Source organism: Narcine bancroftii, chromosome 11 (assembly GCF_036971445.1).
Source record: "Narcine bancroftii isolate sNarBan1 chromosome 11, sNarBan1.hap1, whole genome shotgun sequence".
NCBI lineage: Eukaryota > Metazoa > Chordata > Chondrichthyes > Torpediniformes > Narcinidae > Narcine > Narcine bancroftii.
Window position 1 is genome coordinate 20,999,333 of NC_091479.1, and position 22,357 is coordinate 21,021,689.

Below are 22,357 nucleotides of genomic sequence, written 5' to 3' on the forward strand. Positions count from 1 at the left end.
TAAAATCCTGGTTATTCTCCTCCGAATCCACTGAAGCTGCCATATCCTTCCTATGAGGTAATGGAAATTAATGCAAATTCCATGTACTTTAACCAGAGTTGAACGGGCTGCAACATTACCACATGGCTCTTGAATGTAGGCCAGTGCACCTTAAAGCTAGTGCAACAACCTGGAAGGATCTGTGAATTTGGACCCAAAATTCTGCTACAAACCAGGTCACCTTCAAGTCTGACCTTCCAAAGAATATCACTTCACACTTTTTTGGATTGAACTCGATATACAACTTCACCAAACTCACACTATCTCATTGTAACCTACCAAACTTTGTGACATCTATGAATTTACTGACCCACCCCTCCACAGCTTCGTTATTTATATTTAAAAAAAATCAAAGAGCAGGAGTCCCATAGCTCTGTAACTGACCTCCAGTCAGAACACTTGCCATCTTCTACCACCCTCTGCCTTCTGTGAGCCAATCAATTTTGAATCCATGCAGCCAGGTTTCTGTGGATCTCATGACTTCCAGGCTGAGCCAACCATTGGGAACCTTGTCAAATACCTTTCTAAAATCCACAAGCACAACATACACTCCCCAACTCTAAGCAATTTCTTTGTCACCCGCCAGGCAAAGTAAATGAAATGATTTCTAATGGAAAACAAAATGTTATTTACCTACCCTATAAGTAATACCAGATATGACTACTAAGAGTACAATTAGAACAAATTCATTTTTTGGTCCATATTTAGCTTTTTTTTAAAGCAGACAGCTCAAGAACCACAGACAAAACATACAGTGCTTTGATACATAGTGGAACCCTGATTTAACACGAATTTGGATATAACGCAATGAGTCACGTTCCATTCTTTGAGATAGGGTGTTAAATGAGGCCATTTTAAAAGATACAGTTCCAGGGATGGCCACCCTGTGGCGCAGCAGATGTTTTGAAGTGGCACGTCTAAATAATGAAGGAAACCAAGTAGTCATGTTTATCTTGGGGGGGGGGGGGATTCATCTCATTGATGAAGGGGGGGGAGGGGTGTCCTGCTGAAATCTTTAATAAATCCAATATATTTTCTTGGCATATTTCAAGAAACAATTTGCCTCCAGTTTCTAAAGTCTGTCTAATCTAATAGTCTATCCTGTCGCTATCAGTTCCCTGTAGGCTACTGGATAGGACATACACGGAGGTGAATGCTGGTGCAAACAGGAGGGTGGTGGGGTTGCTGCCTCGGTTGATGTCTATATATTGTTCAGAGTCGTGAAACCCTGATTTAGCGTGACCCTGCTTTTTTTGCGATGCATTTTGTGGGGGTGGGGGAGATCTGAACCAACGCGTTATAATGGGGTTCCACTGTAAATACAGAAACAAGTATTATAAAACAAAACAGATTCTCTTCCACCACAAAAAAGAAAACCTTGTTCAAATATTTTGCATGAAATATAACTAAATCTTATTTTCTACATAATGCAATGTTTCTTAGAATATTAAAATAATTTTGATGCATTGGAAAGTATTTTTCCCTCCTTGCAAACATTCTCCATTAAGAAGTTTGACACTGAACACCACTTTGAGGCTTTTGATCTTCTTCATATGCTTCTCCACTATAATTTCTGCGTTGCTCCCCTGGGATATATTCTGTTAATTCCACTTGTTCCGTATCATCAGTAATCATTAGCTCTTGACGTGGTGGAAGCAGATGTTCCAATTCAACCATACGTTGTGGTGAAATCCATCCATATGGTGGAAACTTCACCTGTAGATGAGGTAAAGAGTCTTAAATATATTGTCATATCGCAACATCAGTCGCCACCATTTTTCAGTAGTGAAACTTACCGAAAACTGTATTATCAGTTGTCCTTTATCAAATGGATCTCTATAAATAGGCATTCCTTCATTAACAACACTCTTAAGACTGCCCTCTTTCACAACTTCACCTAAAAAAAGGCATTTAAACACAAGATCAATAAATGGTTTAATAAAATAAACTTTTTACTTGAGATTTTTCCCAAATTAGAAAAAAAATTCAAATATTTTTCAGATCTTAAACTTGGAGGCAAAGGTTATAATGTCATGGCCAAATTTTAAAAAACTACAGAATATAGATTCTATGCATTAAAATGAAGCATTAAAAGCTAAAAGCAAAGAAACAGGATTTTACGTAGGCCTCAGCAATTATAAAAGAAAAAAGTGGGGAAAATCCTACCTTGAAAAGTTAAAGAGCAGCAGAAATATTGGAGGTATTTTGCTACTTTTGGCAAAAATTGACGATTAATGGATCAAGACTACAGATTAAAAAGCACCAAAAGATGTATCATTCTGGATTATTACTACCAGAATCAAGAATAGCCTCACTTCAGTTTTATTATTCAGTTAGATTGGGATTGATGTACAAATTAACTTTCAATAACCTTTCTGGATAGAAATTCAAATTGTTTGCTGTCATTCTGGAAAAACACCATAAATAAGACTAAAATTAAACTTATGAAATTGTACCAGAAGATAGTTCTCATCATTACTTAATCCTTAAAAGTGGAATAAAGCAGAACACTGTCAATTTTAGTTCCTGTGTGGTTATTTGGGTGTAAACTTGGGGAAAAAACAATGCAAACAGCTATGGGGTTAGGATAGGGAGATGCTCTAAATGCGATGAAATTGTCAAATATGGCTGGTTTATTGTGTAATTTAAATGACCATTTCAGTAAGGATTAGAGGTACAATTTTTTTTAATTAAGCAAAATGAAGTGGGGGTTCTCAAATTTAGTTTATTCTCCCATCTCACATTTTAATTTTGCTGCAATAACAAATTATTTAACCAAGAGGCTGAATAGAAGTTCTGATGAGACAAAATACTTGGAATATCAAATTTTGATTAAGATTTCAAATCACTCCACCAGTTCCATATGGAAGACGAGCAGTTCATTTAGAGCAGTAGGTGGGTACAAGAAGACAGCTCAGTAAAAAATGCATGCAAAGTTTTGAAAGCAAACATTCCATGTAAGCAATAGGGCAACACAGTTAGTGCAACACTGTTACAGTCCCAGTGACCAGCATTCCAATCACGCAGTGTCTGTATGTTTCTCCATGTTTTCCTCCCACCCTTCAAAATATACAGGGGTTGTAGGTTTATTGGGGTATTTGGACAGCAAAGGCTCATGGGCCAGAAGGGCCTGTTATCGTGTGTTTTTTTTAAAGTTCGGTAGCGGCCCATGCACAGACAGATAGAACGGCCCGCAAAATGACCGGCGACCGTGCAGACCTGGGGGTGTCACTAGCCATCATCCCAGGTGATCTGCTGTACAGCGGGAAGATGGGGAACTCTGGCAGGCATGCCAGCCAATCCGAGGCTGGCGCTCTGATAACGCGGGGCCCTGACCTCAGCGTCAGCGGCCTATATAAGCGTGACAGCCAGAGCAATAAATCAGACTCATTTTACAAGGCTTTGGTGTGCGCGTCATTCTCCATGCTGCATCAGTGACCTCGACTCAGATCAATCGGAGTTAGCAACCATCCACGCGGTCTCTCACAGGCTTCCAACATTCTGGGTGTTGCAGTCACACGTGTGGTTCGAGAAGGCTGAGGCTCAGTTCCAGCTTTGCCACATCACCGTCGATGACACCCACTACTTCTATGTCATAAGTGCACTCCCTCAAGACACAGAGGCAAGGGTCGTAGATTTCCTACAGCAGCCTCTGGAGCAAGTTAAATACGTAGCCCTCAAAGAGCTACTTTAGGGCTCTCCCGGCACGTGCGCTGCCCGATTGCTGCATCAGGGCCCTGTCCACCCTAATGAGCAACATGCTCACTCTAACAAAGGGCCACAAGCCTTGCCTGCTCTTAGCGCAGATCTTTCTGGAGCTAGGATTCAAAGATATCCGACTGCTCACAGACGAGGACTTCAGCTCCCCTCGGAGCTACCCTCCAGCCTAGGCAGACTTGTTCTGGAGATCAAAAGACACCAGCACTGTAATAGACCACATCAGCAAGCCCCACAAACATCCCCCGGCAAGATCAAAGTCAGCGGAGAGGCGTGAACACCCCAGGACAACTATGCCATTACCACCAGCAATGGGGTGCAGAGACCCATCGATGCCGCCCAACCCTGTGGGTTTTCAGGGAAATGTCCTGGCCAACACTTGCGGATGGATGTGGCGGTTGGCCACGTGATAGTCTCCTCTACGCCTGGGACTCACTGTCAGGCAGGTGTTTCCTGGTCAACACAGGCGCCGAGATAAGCTTCCTTCCCTCCATCACAGGCCTCGACACCCGCAGCAGCGAGCATAGCCCAGCACTGAGGGCAGCCAACAGTTCCTATATTCAAACTTTTGGGACAAGCACCATCCCCCGTTGTTTCGACAACAGCCACTTTACATGGATCATCACCCTCACGGCAGTGGCGCAACTGCACCTGGGGGTTGACTTCCTTCAGTCCCACTGCCTGCTTGTCAACCTCAAGGGACAATGCTTGGTACACGCTAGAACTTTTCATACTCTGCCTCTGGGGGAAGCCAAGCTACCCGCCCCCAACCTGGACACTATTAACACGGATAATGAATTCACCCGCATACTGGTGGGAGTTCCCCTCTTTAGTGTGTCAGTTCTCCGTGGCGAGCCAAAGCACGGGGTAAGGCACCACATACTGACAGGGGCTGCCCCGCTTCACGCCAGGGCATACCAAGAAAGCTCAGCCTGGTGAAGGAGGGGTTTAAAAATAATGGGGGAGCTGGGGATTGTGTGGTGCTCAGACAGTCTCTGAGCCTTTCCCCTCCACATGGTGCCAAATCAGCCGTGGGGGGGGGGGGTGGGGGGGGGGCTGGACACCATGCAGTGACTACTGCCGCCTCAACGAGATATCCTGTGCTCCACATCCAAGACTTTGCCACCAACCTGCATGAGTGTTCTCCAAAGAGGACCTCATCCAGGGGTACCACCAAATCCCTGTTCACCCCCAGGATGTCCAAGACTGCAATCATAACCCCCTTTGGTTTGTTTGAACTTCTCCATGTCCCTTTCGGTCTAAAGAACGCAGCACAAACTTTTCAGCAGCTGATGGAAGCAATGGGCTGGGACCTCCCATTTGCATTCATCATTGCCAGCCACAGCCGCAAGGACCACGCCGTCCACCTGAGACAACTATGCACTCGCTTGAGTGAGTTTGGGCTGAATATCTAACCCACAAAGTGCCAGTTCGGTCTGGACACCATCAATTTCCTAGGGCACAGGATTAACGGATAAAGTTGAGGCAGTCCGGCATTTTTCTAAGCCTTGCATGGTAAAAGGGCTGCAGGAATTCAACCACCTGAAACCGGCGTATCTGGACTGTTAACGGTCCCCACTTGTCCTCCACGATGCAAGGGCAGGCCATCTAAGGCTATAGACAAGGGCCCAGATACCAGTTATTTTGGTGGGGGGGTGGGGAAGCACAGACCGGCCTGCAAAATGGCTGACGAACGCACAGATCTGGGGGTGACACCAGCAGCTGTTCCAGGTAACCTCTGCACGGTGGTAAGATGTGGACCTCTGACAGGAACGTCAGCCAATCCCAGGCTCCCTGATGCAGGCCCCTGACCTCAGCACCAGTGGCCCATACAAGCCCATTAATTTGTCCCGTTTCCAAGGCTTTTGGTGTGTGTGTGTGTGTGTGTGTGTGTGTGTGGTTCTGCTCCATGCTCATGTAGCACGTACGCTACAATTCAAACATTTTTGTTTTTATAGCTGTAGAGAATAACATTTACATAGAACTTGTCATTTATTTCAAATTTGAAGGTCTGATATCCATATTTAAAAATAAATCAATGAAAAATATTTTGCATAACTGACAGACAAAATACAAGCTATGAAAAACTTGTGCACTTAACCCCTCACAAAAATGAGTCTTTCAAAACTGATGCAGGAGGCAAGGACAATTAGCAGTATTAGGTGGAACCAAACAATGCCCATTTTAAAAAAAAGCAGCATGTTTATATGTGTTTGCACCAAACCCAACGAGTTATTGGAACTGTTTTATAAAGACACCAATGTTAAAATTAAAAAAAATTATTAACCTGGGTTTGAATGAATCAGAAGTATCCTTTTGTCAAGCATTTCCATTGTTTTTTTAAAACCACACAAAGCTTCTACGAGGAGTAATTCCATCTTCATGATCAAGTCATTTCCATGTCTTCGGAATACTTCATGCTCCTTTTGATCAAGCACAATAATGACATCACCAGGTTCCAATCCAGGCTCCTGATCTCCTTCTCCACGGAAGGTTATCTTCTGCCCATCTTGCATCCCTTAAAATAATTTTGAGGAAATTTGTTTTTGAAGTCAATAATAAAATATACTCACAGGATTCAAACATCATACCATCATTCACATTTTACCTTTGTCCACATGAACTTCCAATATTTTTCTCTCTTTCACAATTTTGCGTCCATTACAATTCTTGCATCGATCTTTTGGATTAATCTGTTCACCTTGTCCATGACATTCTGAGCACATTGTCTGAATCTGCTGCATCATACCCAGCCCAATTTGTTGAACGTGAATTTCAATCCCTCTGCCTTTGCAATTTGAACATTTTTGCACAGCTCCCTTCTTGCCTCCAAGACCTTTTTTTAAAAAGAAAATAAGACAGTGAAATATATTACTTTCTTTGCCATACAGAACATTGGACAAAATTCACCCTTCATGTGTATACATTTTCATGAAATTGTTCAATGTCCATTTATTTGAGACTTTTTTCTTTTTATTCCAGGTCTCAAATCTCTCTGCCAATCTACCTTGCTTCCCAAGCGCACAATAACTAAATAAAAGATTGCAGTTTGCTCAATGCCAGCTTTTCCCGTGACAAGGTTCCTATCAAAAAGAGGCCACTCTCTGACAGCTATAGATAAGAATCAAGAGAACACTCCAACCTGGAATTGATGGCGCAAGGCTAGAAAAATGCAAGGCTAGAAAAGCAACAAAGTGAGCTTAAGAGTAACCAGCAGAAAATAAAACATCAATAATCCAACCCCTCCCTCTAAAGGTTAATGTGTAAATCATATAGGTATGAATCGAATAATGACTTTTGGATACCAGACGGGGAGTCTAGTCTACAGAGCATCTGTACACCTTCAAGTTGTGATAATAATCTATCAATTCAAACTTTACACCTTTGTTTTATCTAATTTTTTTTCCCAAACTTAGGAAAGAAATAATCTCATATAAACCATTGAATACGAGTGGGTGAAGACTTCTCTTCCCATTCCATCAGAATTGCTCGTCTGGCTATCAGGGAGGTAAAAGCTAAGATTTTCTTTTGGGTTGAAATCAAGGATAGATCTTCTTGAGGTCAAAACAAGACAAATAAAGCAATTAAAGAGCAGGGTTGTAACTGGATTTAAGAATCACTGATAAAAGTTTGGAAAATATTTTTCCAAATGAGGGCACTCCCAAAACACACAAATTAATGAAGCTTCAAAGATCTTATATCTATCATATAGTGGATCAATATCAGAATTTTTAAAAATTAACTTTAGATATGTAATCTTTGAACCACTTTAAATGTGCACAAATGAGGGCTATTCATCCCATAGGAGGAGGATAACGAGGGTTCCTTTCAGTTGGTGGGGTTTGATGGGTGTGTCATGGAGAGGCTGATCTTGCCAGGCATTTCTTGCCACATATCTGGAGGGGCAGCAGGGTCAAAAGCTCTGTTTTGACGCTTCATGTGCCTTTTCTCTGCTGCCTCTGAGCTTGTTCTAAGCAGCGCCAACACCTTTTCTGATGAGGTGACAATCTGATTCTGCTTGTGATTCTTACCGCTGGCATTGGATAACCTGCCAGCCGTAGCAGACTGGCCAGGTTGGTGTGAGCGGGCTTTGTTTATGCCATTGTTTCTAGGCCCTTCCCTTATTGTAGGGTGAGCAGTGTCTTCCTAAACATGGCTGATCAGACGTAGTGGGGGTGCTGCCTCACTGGAAAGGAATGCCCTCTCCACACTTCACAGCATGTGTTTGCTAGATAACCGTTCGTCCGCCCTTTGACAGGTCTTGTTTTTCATCCTGCAGGGTGCCTAGCCACCCTCTGCACCAGGCTTGCCAACCATGACAGGGATGCACAAAATGAGGACTTATTAATCAAGAGTGGTGTTCCAGGCCTCATCTGAAAGTGATAGATTCAAATCTCGTTCCCAATCATTTATAATCCCAGCCACTGAGGCTATTCTTAAGAAAACTGAAAATTAAAAAGTAAATCAAGAATATTTATTTCAAGAATTCCAGGGAATTTTTTTTCTTTGTATTAGTAGAGATAAACAAGGTAAAGATGGATTTAACTGTGGATTGATTATATCACAAAATAAGATGAAAATACCTGAGAAGTATAAAATCTTTTATATATATTATATATAAGGGAATCTTAATTATCTATTTTCTGTTCAATGCTAAGTTTGGTTATATTATGAGGAATGGATTTACTGCTAACTCAATATAATCGTAGAATGTTTTGAATGGGATAAGTAAATAATTATGGAAATTTTCATGTGATATGTTTCTACAATTTGATTTATGTTATTGTAATTAGACCATGTATAAAGGGTTTTTCTATTAAATCCAATATTTCAAAAAGAGTAACCAGCGAAAGATTACCTCCAATCATGAATGACAGGTAATGTCTTTGCACATTGAACAGAAGCAGATCGTTGAAGTAGGGCCAATTACTTTACTGCCATGGTCTAATTGCCTTACAAAAATTCTAACTCCTTCACACCCAATGTTAAGTTTTGTGTTAACATCAATGTGGAAATAAATTATTTGTGTTAATGAGGGAGGAATCTGACTGAAGACAAGAACACTAATGGTGGCCTTAATTGGAACTCTGTTCTCCCTCCCCCCCCACCCCACAAACAAAAAAAATAACTCACTACCTTCAAATTTTTAAGATACATTTTGCATCTCAACTTAAATTTCCACCAAGACAACATGTTCTCTATCTATCTTTCTCAAAGGACAAGATAGAATTGGACATGCTGCATAAAAACAAGAATTGTAGGAGCTGGAATCTACAGAAAGCAATGACATCAGGAAGCATTCATGAAGATCAACATTTGGGTTAGCACCCTTTTGCTAGAAAGTGGAAGGGGGAGACAACAAGCATAAAGGTGGGGAAGCTCCTGAGAAGATAATGAAGGCAGGAGAGAAGAGTGAGTACAGGAGCAAGTAAAGGACTGGCTTGGAGTGGAGGGGTTACCTAAAATGGAAAAATTCAATGTTCATGCAGTTGTGTTTTAAACTACTTAGACAAAATATCACATTGTTCCTCTGGTTTACATTTGGCCTCACTCTGACAGTGGATGAGACTGAGGATGGACTTGTCTACCTAGAAATGGTGTGAGGAATTAAAATGGCTGGGTAACCAAGAGTTCCAGCTTGCACCCAAGGACAGAATGCAAGTGAAGCAGTCGCCTGATCTGTGGTTGGTCTCATTAACGTAGAGGAGGCCATAGTGTTGAATGTAGTAGATCAGGTTGGACAAGGTGAATCTCTGCCTCACCTGGCAGGTCTGTTTATGGCCCTGGATGGAGGTAAAACAGAATGCAATTTAACCACCCTGTACTACCAACATTTTTAAAAAAATCTATTATTTTCCATTCTTCGGTAGTAATATTTCACTTCTCTTTCCTAAATATTTTTCACCACTGCACCATTTCCTCCTTACCAGCTCTTAGACTTACTATTCAATTCCATCATTCCTGTCAATCACACTACCAAACTTTCCACAAGGACTTTAGATGTGTTTCTGGTCAAATTAAACCCATACATTTTTGTAGATTGTACTGCATCAGAGGAAAACTTCCTGCTCTGCAAAACGCACTCACATTAAGAGGCATTCAATCGTGAGTGATCACTACTATGGAATTGCATCAGTCATCAAACTAATGTCATTTTTATTTCCTAGTATCAAGGAGCTTATCAACTTTTTTTTAGTGAAAATTGTATACCCACCATCACATTTCTCACAAATAACATTTTTCTTCAATGCCAACTTCCTTGTGGCTCCATTATAAAGATCTTCAAGTGAAACAGCTAACTGGTGCACAACGTCCTTGCCTAGGGCACAAATGAATACAGAAAACATTTCAAAAATCAAGTGTTGTTTTATGAAGTTATTTCTGTACTGACAAGGACAAGAGTTTTTTTTTAAGGGTGACAGGATTACTGTTCAAATAAATGACTGAGGTTGGATTGGAGAAGAATTAATTACCAGTGCATTGAGGGAGTGGTAAAAATGAGAGGGAACATTAACAGAAATGACTTTGTCATTGCTTAATTTTCTCCCCACATTTCAGATGAACACAAATTATCACATCTCAAATAAATAGGTTTTTAGCCAAAAAATTGTATAATTATACATTAAATCCACTAAAAACATTCAAGGATTCTTTGACCAGGCCTTCAATTGCCAAATTAAATAATAAAACATGCAACAATAATACTACCATTCAGTTATGACTTTTAGTTCATAAAAAAAATGTTTCAACCACAATAGAACTGTTTATTTTCTTCTTCAGAGTCAGTCATGCAACACAAACAGGCCCTTTGCCTCAGCAGGACAACCTCTGTCCATCTGCATTAATCCTATTTGCCAGCATTGTTATATAGAGAATTTAGGTTAAAATGACTTAAGTTAAAATGTGATGATTAATCATAAAAAAGGAAGCCAGAATCATCTATGCCTTACCAATTCAAGTACCTGTCTAAATGAGCCTTGAATGTACCCATTGTATCCCATTCCATCCACCTTCTCTGACACCACATTCCAGATATCAACTACTGTCCTCACAATGTAAAATCTTTCCCCTCAGATCCACTTCAAAATACTTTAATCTCATTTATATCATTTTTGATAGCCTCATCATGAGGGAAAGATTGTGATATTTACCCCATCTGTACATCTCACATGTTATACAGCTGTATCACATTATCCCTCAGACGCCTCTCCTCCAGGGAAAACTAATGAACTTATCCAATCACTCTCCATAACTCAAGTCCTCAAACCCAGGCCACAGCCTGGTGAATCTCCTCTACAAACTCTCCAGTACAATCACATTTTTCCTGCAGTATACAAGAAAAAATGGCACCAATTACCTCAAATGCACCCTGAGCAGTATTTTCTATATCATAACTAGTCTCCCAACTATTTTATTCTATGTCTGACTTTTGAAGGCACACATGCCATATGCCATCATCACCAGCCTAACTAGCTGTGAAGCTACTATGAACATAAACTCCAATTTATCAACTTTCTTCATCAACTTTCCTCAGTACTACACTGTATACTGATTAAGCCCCTATTCGACATTCCAAAATGCAATAGTTTGCAACTGCCAGGATTAACTTCCATGCACCAATGCTCTGCCCAGTATTCCATCCGATCTACATCAAGCTGCAGCATTAGACGGTCATCCTGGCTCTGCATAACAGCACTACTAATCATCACATGCAAACTTATTAATCATAATTCAAATCACAACTACCAAATATTCTAGGACCAATCCCTTTGGTCCTTACACCCTTCCAATCAGAAAACTATCATTATCCTGTGCCTCCTATAACCAAACTAATTTTGGAACCAATTAGATGTACCTCATGTGCTTTAACCTTCTGGACGAGCCAACCACATGGGACCTTGCCAAATGCCTTACAATATGAAATGTTCAGCCTTCAATTGTCTAAACTCTTCAAAAAAAAAAAAAAAAATTAATCTGGATTTCTCCGGCTGAGAGCCATGCTGACAAACCCTGATAAGCTTACGCGTCTCCAAATGTACATCAATCTTCCTCCAATAATTTCACAATCACTAATGAAAAGTCATCAGCTTAACCCCGAGCCATTCCCGACCTACGTTTGAGTTTCATTCTGATGACAGAATGGATCTCAAAATGGACACACTGCATGTTAGCATGGCATGTAGTTCCCAAGCTATCAGTCCCCACACTGATCCTACTGCCTCTTGCTCTCCAAACAGCCCCACTGTACCTGTAGAGGATTCTTTTATCTTGAGAGCTAAGAGAGATGCTGGGATGCCGGAATATCGTCTGACAGTCACTACTGTCCACACACAGCTGTTAGCACTGGTGGATGTACAACCAAGTGTAATTTTTATATTTACATTTTTTCTTTTTTTTTTTTAATTTATACCGTTTTTTTCGGTCATATGTATAATTCACATAGGTGGTCATAAGTTGTATAGGTTTTAAGTAGTGGGAAAACCTGTAAATAGATATCCTCCAGTCTTTTTGTACCTCACCTCTGTAACAATCTGAATCATGGGCTCTAACAATCACTTCCCTCACCTTATACCATCCTGTGAATTTCAACCACCCCTAGGGATTTATTCACCTTTCAAAGACACGTAACCAACTCCACCTTCATACTAACGGCATGCTTCAGACTATCAACATATCCCTCCCCATATTGACTACCTTCCAGATCCTACAACTCGATTCATTTCAAGGAGGGACCTCAGAGGCACTTCGAATGCTGAAAGGTCAGGACAGGGAAGATGTGGCAAGGATGTTTCTCGTGGTAGGGGAGTCTCAGACAAGGCATAATAAGGATAAAAAGGGCATCAATTTAAAACAGAGATGTGGAAAAATGTATTTATTCAAGAGTTGCGAGTCTATAGAACTTGTTGCCACATGCAGCTGTGTAAGCAAGGTTGCTGGCTGTATTTAAGGCAGGTATTTGATTAGTCAGGGCATCAAGGGTTAAAGAGGGAACACCGAGGATTGGGGCTGAGTGGGTAGATGGATCAGCTCACGATTAGAATGACAGAGCAGACTTGATGGGCCAGTGGGCCGACTTCTGCTCCTATATCCTGTGACCTCTCCCACATTGTCTGGCTCAACAAAAACTATTCCTTTTGTCAATAAGGAGGTCTGCTCTTTCTATAGCTACCTCTTGCTCTTAATATACTTTCCAGCTTGGGATTCAGCCTAATATACTGTCAAGGATTTTTCTTGTTATTTTTAAAATATTTTATTGTTTAATATATAAATCCTACATACAGAGGCAACTAATAAAAGAAATCATATCATAGCAAATGTATATCACAATTAATATGGATGTAATTCACAAAAAAATCCATTTGTTAATTTGACATTGTTTCTTAAAAATAATTCTAAATAGAAATCCATAACTTACATTCTATCAAGCCTTGATCAACACACAAAATATCCATTTAAATGATGTTATAATGTCAAGGATGTTCCAAGATCCCTTTTTGCACTCCTAATGTTTTTCTTAATTTCCCTTCTACATGTTCTCTATTTTTCAAGGGACTCAATTGTTGATACCGGTCTCAGGCTTCTTTTTTCCTTAATCAAGCATTCATTATCTCTTGTCATCCAAGGTTCTGAAATCTCACCATCTTTGCCCTTCACTCTCACCAGAAAATGCTGCCTTTAACCAACTCACCTTACCTGATTCCCATTCATTAGATGTCACTCTATTCACAAACTTCTGCTCCTATCTCTTTTGCCAGGTCCTCTTTTACACTATTTAAATCAGCCTTCCCTTAATTTAGGATCTTGAGGTCCAACCTTATCCTTTTCCATAACTACCTTAAAATTTCCAGAATTATAATCATAGTCCCCAAACTGTTCCACTCTGCAACGTGTCAGATCTCATTTCCCAAGTTCAGTACAGGCCCGTCTCCAGTGGCAATCCTTCCATCAACTAAGAAACATATCCAAAGTAGATAAACTGAATGTAGCAGATAATAAAGAAAGTACTTACCTTCCAAACTTAGCTTCCTTCAGCTCCCAAAACATGCTGGTCAAGTTCAATTTAAAACAGTTGTTAATTCGGAAACATCCTCATTATATAATTAATGATTGACCTACCTCTTGCATCTACTGGCTTCCTACCTGTATTAATAATGAATGTGGATAGGGGTCAAGGTTCAGATTTAACATCCCAGAGGTCATTGAATTGAAAGAATGACTATTTCTTTCTTCATAATCATTTTCTCCAGCACTCTTATTTCAGGATTTCCAACCTGTGGTTTGCTTTTTATTTCACTAACACAGTACTCTTTCAGGTGTTTCCATTTAATTTAGAATCTGCAATTTATCACCATCTTAAGTTTATGGTAATTAGGGAAGTAGGAAATAATTGCTTACATTCTATTTATCTTTCTACTTGAATGTTGCTTTTTCTCCATTTTTGTGAATTTCCCCCCCCCCCACCCCCCACCAAATCCCCACTAAGGTAGGGAAACAACAATGTACCTCTTTTCTCCCTTTGCATTCTGCCACCACCACCAAAGAACATGTCGAAGATGTCCATGGGCGAGGAGAAACCACCACCCCCTATTCCTCCTTCTTTAATGGCTTGCTCACCACCTTGGTCATAGAGGTCTCGCTTCTTAGGATCTGATAAAACCTCATAGGCTTGTGATATAAGTTTGAACTATTAAAGAGAAACAAAAGAAAATTTTAAAAAATTAAATCTCTCATGACCAAATATCCCCAATGACAATAACCATCAGAGGTTTTGGAGAAGATTAAGTGATCCTACATAGAAACCTTGTGACAATAATGGAACCTTTACCTTAATTTTTAAACCCTTCATTGATCTATTATTTTAAAAAATGTTCGCAAGAATTGTTTACTCAGTTCATTGCTCAATTAAATATCATCACCCAAGATGAACCAAAATGATTATTTAAAATTACATGCAAAATAAACATTTCACATCAAACATAGGCAAAATGAATCAAGAATTGAATCATTTCAGCTCTGAGCCCTGAACAAGCTGAAGCAGGAAATTAAATTGTGGCCAACATGAGAAGTAGTAAATACAGCTAACCCATGGCAATATCTCTTTTAAGTTCATTGGGAATATGCTGTACTGAATGAACTGGAAATTTCCAAATGAACAGTACAAACAGTAAAATTATTATTGAGGTCATCTCTACACACGGTGCTTCCATACTGGCCTCCTCGACAATGGAGAGATTGGATACAGACTGGGTGATTGTTTTGTTGAGCACCTTTGCTCTGCTGCAATAACAATGACCTCCCAGTGGCCAACCATTTCAATTCCGCACCCTATTCCTTCATCATGGCCAAAGATTTGCCAGAGGCCACCCTAAAATCAAGACCATTACCAAATAGTCTGTATGAGCACTCCCCAATCAAATGGCATTAACCGTTATCTCATTTCCTTTAAATCCCTCCGAACCTCTCTATATCCACCATTTCCTCTCTCCAGAGAGCTGCCCCCTCCCCATCACATCTCAGCCTTTTTTCCCTCCTGCCATCCCACTCATATCCACAGATGGCCTCTTGCCTGTTGGTATGTGCTCCTCCCCCTGCCCCTTCTTCCCTCCTCCCCTACATTCAGTCAGGCACCTGCCTACTTTTTGCTCATCCCTTAAAGGGCTCAGGCCTGAATATTGGCTATGTACCTTAAGCCACTTTCAGGTGCATTCTCCGCCAAGAATGCGCCTGCATAAGCTGATTCAGACCTGTGAAATGGTTGTTCAGGTTGCAGCACTGAAAGCGCAGCATTGGCACCTGAAAGGGACAGCTGCACAGGAGGCGCCTCGGAGAGCACTCCAGCTCCTGTCCTTCGGGATGTCAGGGTTGGGGCGGCCGGCATAGGATGCTCACACAGGCCACCCCCAGCGCTGACAGCCCACACCGGCCCCGGGATTACACCTCCTATGACCAGAGGAAAGTGCCGGTGGGGCAATGGGGTGGGGAGGGAAGATTTTTTTTTCAAATTACTTTACATTTTGCACTGTCTTTTGTCTTTTAAATGGAGTATTGTTAATGCAGATGTATTAGCGAGGCATTGTAAGAGTGAGTTTTAGTCTCAGAAAATTCACACATCCAACATCCGCAATTGCCATAGGTGTCAGATAATGGGGATTCTATTGTATTTTTATATACTACATAATTTTTCTCTGCAAATATGCTGGAGAAACTCAGCAGGTCTCGCATCATCCAGAGGAGGTAAAGATATATAACCAATGTTTCAGGGAGGAGCCCTTTTTCAACCAAGAGCAAAAAGAGGAATTCTAGATAATTAACCACCCCCCCCTCCCTCACCCATGTTTACAGATAAAGCCTCTGACTGGGAAAACTCCTACTAAGCAGGGATAAGGAGACACTTTAAGAGTCACCCCAACTGCGAGTGGCATCTCAGCTTCTATTCGCAAAGCATTACCAAGGCACTCCAGTGGCTGAATATTTGGACCCATACTTCAGAGAACATTTACTTCTACAATTTTAAACTTATGCATTTTACTTATTATTTTGTTATTTAATTTTTTTTTTAATTTTCCTTTTTTTTGCAAGTTGATTGAAGCTGCCGGTTGCTTGAATTCCAGATACCAGGTTTTGCTGTGTTTGGAAACGGCACCAAGAACTTCAAGGTCATGCATAACTGCCAGGAACATGCATGGCACCTGCTTGCCCCATCAACCACAACATCTGTAGAAGAGTTTACTGTTCCCATATTAGTTGGCTTCAACAGTCAACTCAGAAACTCAAAATCAGATTGCTCAAGCAGAAACAGCTATCCTGACAAAGCTATGCTGGTTTTTAACTAATCCCCGACACTGGAAGTGAAGATGCTCACTACTGCCACACTTGAACAAACAAGTAGTATATTACTGAGCACTAGCTATCTACAACTGTGCTGTGACTAGGACCACAGTAATCCATCAGAATTCGCATGCCTTTAAAGCTCTAGGGAATTATCATTAAGACCAGTAAAACATTCTGTATTTTCAGGTTAACATATTCTAGAATTTCTCTATTCTCTCCCTGAATTCTTCAACTATCCACAACCTTCTCCTCAAGCGATAAGGAGATAAACATGATTAGATCTAATGTGCAAAAGTAGACGACACTGTTTTCTTTTTTGTGAAGATGTTGTTTCCTTGTATTTTATAATGTTTAATATTTATTGGTTTTAGAGGGGGGAGAGAAGGGGGTAGGAGGGGGAGAAAAGAGAGAAATGTCACTGCATATATTTAATGAAAAGCACTTGTACATATTGTTGTTGATATGGTTCATTGTGCGATAAATAAAAAGTTACAAAAAAAAATCTATCCATGACCTAATCTACATTCTCTAGCTCAAAAGATCAATTGCTCTCTTGTCCTCTATTTGCTTCTTGGATACTTTCTTTCTGTTAACATAAAACTACTTCGGGATTTACCATGCCCCTCTTTGGCCTCCTAATTTATATTCTCTTCTCCCAGATATACTTTGCATAACTCTGAAGGGGTTAGTTGACTGAAAAACCTACTACATTATAACATCTGGGGAAAAAAGTGAATTAAAAGTCTGTTCGAGTTTTACAGAGAATTGCACAGAATACTCTAGAAAATCTCACCTGCCTCACCTGCTAGTAGCTGCTCCCAGTCAACTTTTTCAAGTTCCCCTTTTACAGTACTGAAATCTGTCTTAATTTAATCAAGGACCTTAATATCCATACCCATCCAGTCTGGTCACTTGCCTAACATTAGGGTACAGTACTATCATTCCCTGTAAAATTTTCTCTATACGGTAAAACCCATTATTTGGAATTCAAGCAACTAGCAGGTGACCGACAAAATAATTGCAGAAAATAGATAAAATACCGGTTTAAAATTGGTGCGTCTCGCCATTAGTTTACCAATCACGCAATCTCAAGCGACCAGAAAGTTCACTTATCCAGCATACTATACTAATTCAAATTATTCCCTGGCACATTACAAAATACTTTTGCCTCCGTGCCTTTCACACAAACACGATCCCAGTTAATACTGGGGAAGAGTGGAAGGTGGTAGGAAACTGGAGTCGAAATCCCCTACTCCCACAAAACCCATTACTCCAACACCTCACATGATTGATTTACATACTTGCTCTCCTCTCTCTCTCTCTCCCCTATTTACCATCACATTTGTCATATACCACCAGCAAAGTGATCACTCCCTTTGGTTCCTAACCATCCATATGCACCCCACAGTGGAAGATCCCTGTAAGGATTACTTCCATCATTAAGTGTTAACTCATTAAAAAAAGCTTAATCAAGACAAGCCCGAATCATTGGTTTCCCTTTACTTCCAAGTGATGCTGCATGAGCTGCTAACCATAGCATCTGCAGATTTTTCCAACTCTATATTGTAGTCTGAGCCTGTTATTAAGGTTTTCAATATTTAATGGGTTAAAGACCAATGCAAAATAAAATGCCACCTTTTTGGACTTGTATGAGTGTAAGTTATTGAGCAACTGTGTGTGCATGAGTGTGAGTTTGCACACACAGCAGGGCACAGCGAGTCTGAACACAGTGAGTGTGAACACACGGCAGGACATGACTACAGTCCGTGCACGGTAAATGTGAACACACGGCAGGCCACGACGAGTCCGTGCCCGGTGAGGGTGAACACAGGACGGCACAACTACAGTCCATGTCTGGTGAGTGTGAACACATGGCGACCCACGACTAGTCCACGAATGGTGATTGTGAACACACGACAGGGCACAACTACAGTCTATGCCCAGTGAGTGCGAACACACAGCTGGGGAACAACTAGTCTGTTCACAACGAGTGCGCACACGGTGGGGAAAGTCCTCGCCCAGGAAGGTTCTGGCACAATCTATGCGATGTCCAGGGCTTACCCTCTCCCCCTCGCCAGGGTTCTTGTCGGGGTGATACTTCAGGGCAAGTTTCCGATACGCCTTCTTGATCTCATCGGGTGCGGCATTGGGCTTCACGCCCAGGGTATCGTAGTAGCCAGTCTCCTTCACCATGACTGTCCTGCCGGGCAACAGGAGGGGGTGAGTACTGGTCACTGTTCCCCACCCCCAGCCCCCGGGGCCGGTTTCTCTCTCTCCCCCCCCCCCACCACCACGGCCAGTTTTTCTCTCCCCCTCTCCCCCCCCTGCCTTCTCCCCTCCCTCTTCTCCACCCTCCTTCCCCTCCCCGGGGCCAGTTTTTCTCTCCCCCCTCCCCCCTTCCTCTTCTCTCCCCCCCACCTTCCACTTCTCTCCCCCCCCCCCACCTTCTCCCCTCCCTCTTCTCCACCCTCCTTCCACTCCCCAGGGCCAGTTTTTCTCTCTCCCCCTCTCCTTCCACCCTCCCTTCCCTTCCCCCTCCACCTTCTCCATTCCCTCTTCTCCCCCACTCCACCTTCGCCCCTCCCTCTTCTACGCCTTCTCACCCACCCTTGGGACTAGTTTCTCTCTCTCTCTCCCCCCCGCCCCACCATGGACCCGGTCTCCTCTCCCCACCCTCTTCCCCTCCCCCTCCCCCTCCCCCTCCCCTGGGCTGGTTTCTCTCTCTCTCCCTCCCCTGGGCTGGTTTCTCTCTCTCTCCCTCCCTCCCCCTTCTGCCTCACCCCTCCCCGGGACGGGTTTCTCTCTCTCTCTCCCACCTTCCCTTTTCTGAGGCAGGTTTCTCTCCCACCTTCCCTTTTCTGAGGCAAGTTTCTCTCCCTCCTTCCCCTCCCTGGGGCGGGTGTCTCTCTCTCTCTCCCACCCTCCCTCCCTCTCTCCCACCCTCCCTCCCTCTCTCCCACCCTCTCTCCCACCCTCCCTCCCTCTCTCCCACCCTCCCTCCCTCTCTCCCACCCTCCCTCTCTCTCTCCCACCCTCCCTCTCTCTCTCCCACCCTCCCTCTCTCTCCCACCCTCCCTCTCTCTCCCACCCTCCCTCTCTCTCCCACCCTCCCTCTCTCTCCCACCCTCCCTCTCTCTCCCACCCTCCCTCTCTCTCCCACCCTCCCTCTCTCTCCCACCCTCCCTCTCTCTCCCACCCTCCCTCTCTCTCCCACCCTCTCTCTCTCTCCAACCCTCCCTCGCTCTCCCACCTTCCCCCTCTCTCTCTCTCTCACCTTCCCTCTCTATCTCTCCCACCTTCCCTCTCTATCTCTCCCACCCTCCCTTCCCCCCCTCTCTTTTCTTCCACCAATCACACAATTCCCACCTTCCCCGCCCTGGGGCCGGTTTCTCTCTCCCCCCCTCCCTTCCCCCCTCTCTCTTCTCCCCCGCCTTCCCCCCCTCTCTTCTCCCCCGCCTTCCCCCCCTCTCTTCTCTCCCCCTCCTTTCCCCCCTCTCTCTTCTCCCCCGCCTTCCCCCCTCTCTCTTCTCCCCCGCCTTCCCCCCTCTCTCTTCTCTCCCCCTCCTTCCCCGCCCTGGGGCCGGTTTCTCTCTCCCCCCTCCCTTCCCCCCTCTCTCTTCTCCCCCGCCTTCCCCCCTCTCTCTTCTCTCCCCCTCCTTCACCTCCCTGAGGCCGGTTTCTCTCTCTCCCACCTTCCCCTCCCTGGGGCCGATTTCCCTCTCTCTCTCCCGCCCTCCCTTCCCCCTCTCTCTCCCGCCCTCCCTTCCCCCCTCTCTCTCCCGCCCTCCCTTCCCCCCTCTCTCTCCCGCCCTCCCTTCCCCCCTCTCTCTCCCGTCCTCCCTTCCCCCTCTCTCTCCCGCCCTCCCTTCCCCCTCTCTCTCCCGCCCTCCCTTTCCCCCCTCTCTCTCCCGCCCTCCCTGGGGCCGATTTCTCTCTCTCCCGCCCTCCCTGGGGCCGATTTCTCTCTCTCCCGCCCTCCCTGGGGCCGATTTCTCTCTCTCCCGCCCTCCCTGGGGCCGATTTCTCTCTCTCTCCCCCCCTCTCTCCCCCACCCTCCCTCCCCCCTCTCCCCCGCCCTCCCTCCCCCTCTCTCTCCCGCCCTCCCTCTCTCTCCCGCCCTCCCTCTCTCTCCCGCCCTCCCTCCCCCTCTCTCTCCTGCCCTCCCTTCCCCCTCTCTCTCCCGCCCGCCCTTCCCCCCTCTCTCCCGTCCTCCCTTCCCCCTCCCTTTCCCGCCCTCCCTCTACCCCTCCCTCCCTCCTTCCCCCTCTTCCTCCTTCCCCCTCTCCTTCCTTTTACCCCCTCCCTCCCTCCCTCCCTCTACCCCCCTCCCTCCCTCCTTCTACCCCCCTCCCTCTACCCCCCTCCCTCCCTTCCTCCTTCTACCCCCCTCCCTCCTTCCCCCTCTCCTTCCTTCTACCCCCTCCCTCCTTCCCCCTCTCCTTCCTTCTACCCCCCCTCCCTCCTTCCCCCTCCCTCCCTCCTTCCCCTTCTCCTTCCTTCTACCCCCTCTCCTTCCTTCTACCCTCTCCCTCCTTCCCCTTCTCCCTCCTTCTACCCCCTCCCTCCTTTCCCCTCTCCTTCCTTCTACCCCCTCCCTCCTTCCCCCTCTCCTTCCTTCTACCCCCTCCCTCCTTCCCCCTCTCCTTCCTTCTACCCTCTCCCTCCTTCTCCCTCTCCCTCTCCTTCCTTCTACCCCCTCCCTCCTTCTACCCCCTCCCTCCTTCTACCCCCTCCCTCCTTCTACCCCCTCCCTCCTTCTACCCCCTCCCTCCTTCTACCCTCTCCCTCCTTCCCCCCTCCCTCTTCTCCCTTTCCCCCCCCTCATTCCCCCTCCCCTCCCCTGGGCCGGTTTCTCCCCACCCCCCTCACCGCCGTGTCCCGCTGCCCGATACGGAGCCTCCCCGCCGCCGCCGCCCGCCCTTTATCCGCCGCCTGCCCAGAAAGTTCTGGATTCACGCCGCCCCACCGCTCCGCCTACCCGTTGCCATGGGGACGCGGCCGTCGCCACGCGGGGGGTGGGACGTCCAGAAGGTTCTGGGCCAGGCGGTCGGCCGCGGGCGCCGGGTAGCACGTGACCCTGCGGGGCGCCGGGTAGCACGTGACCCTGCAGCCCGCCCGAGTGGTGGGGGGAGGGAAGCGCGCATGTGTAGCCGCACAGCCCTCGGCCACCTGGAGAGCCCCGGTTAGCGGGGCTCCTGAGAAGGAAAATAGGGGCTGGGAGGCCACGTCATCAGCACCGGCCCCTCCTCACCTTCCAGGCCAGCAAACCGATCAAAGGGTCAGTCTTTCATGGCTTGGTCCTATGCGCTTGTGTTCGGTGGGGGCAGGATAGACTAGATGGGCCAAAGGGCCTCGGTGTGTGCTGTGCTCTGGTTGAATTGTTAGATCTCCTCACCTCTGTTGCAAACCCACTTCTTCCTACTGTCCCCTCTCAACCAATGATCTTAATCCCAGTCCCATATTCTTTAATTTTACATAATAGGTTTCCTCCATTGTATAATCATTGCCTGTTGTACCTATCTCGGCTGCACCATTTCATCGGATGCAAGGATCGACAACGAGATAGACAACAGACTCGCCAAGGCAAATAGCGCCTTTGGAAGACTACACAAAAGAGTCTGGAAAAACAACCAACTGAAAAACCTCACAAAGATAAGCGTATACAGAGCCGTTGTCATACCCGCACTCCTGTTTGGCTCCGAATCATGGGTCCTCTACTGGCACCACCTACGGCTCCTAGAACGCTTCCACCAGCGTTGTCTCCGCTCCA

The 22,357-nt window shown here is 44.7% G+C and overlaps 1 protein-coding gene across 3 annotated transcripts; it reads right to left on the reverse strand.

Annotated features, from left to right (window-relative positions):
* Nucleotides 1-709: 709 nt before the first annotated feature.
* On the reverse strand, nt 710-21,645 carry LOC138745636 (dnaJ homolog subfamily A member 4-like). 3 transcript variants are annotated; one of them, XM_069902861.1, is made up of 8 exons: nt 21,566-21,645; nt 18,649-18,787; nt 14,260-14,440; nt 9,971-10,075; nt 6,365-6,592; nt 6,044-6,274; nt 1,836-1,936; nt 710-1,755 (listed from the first exon to the last, which is right to left on the reverse strand). In XM_069902861.1, the coding sequence occupies exons 2-8, from the start codon at nt 18,778-18,780 to the stop codon at nt 1,543-1,545; spliced, it is 1,191 nt and encodes a 396-aa protein (XP_069758962.1). In that variant the 5' UTR covers nt 18,781-18,787; nt 21,566-21,645; the 3' UTR covers nt 710-1,542. The 3 variants fall into 3 exon arrangements, with proteins under 3 accessions (XP_069758962.1, XP_069758961.1, XP_069758963.1); XM_069902860.1 differs by lacking the exon at nt 21,566-21,645 and adding an exon at nt 21,457-21,556; XM_069902862.1 differs by lacking the exon at nt 21,566-21,645 and adding an exon at nt 19,404-19,426.
* Between the last annotated feature and the right edge of the window lie 712 nt (nt 21,646-22,357).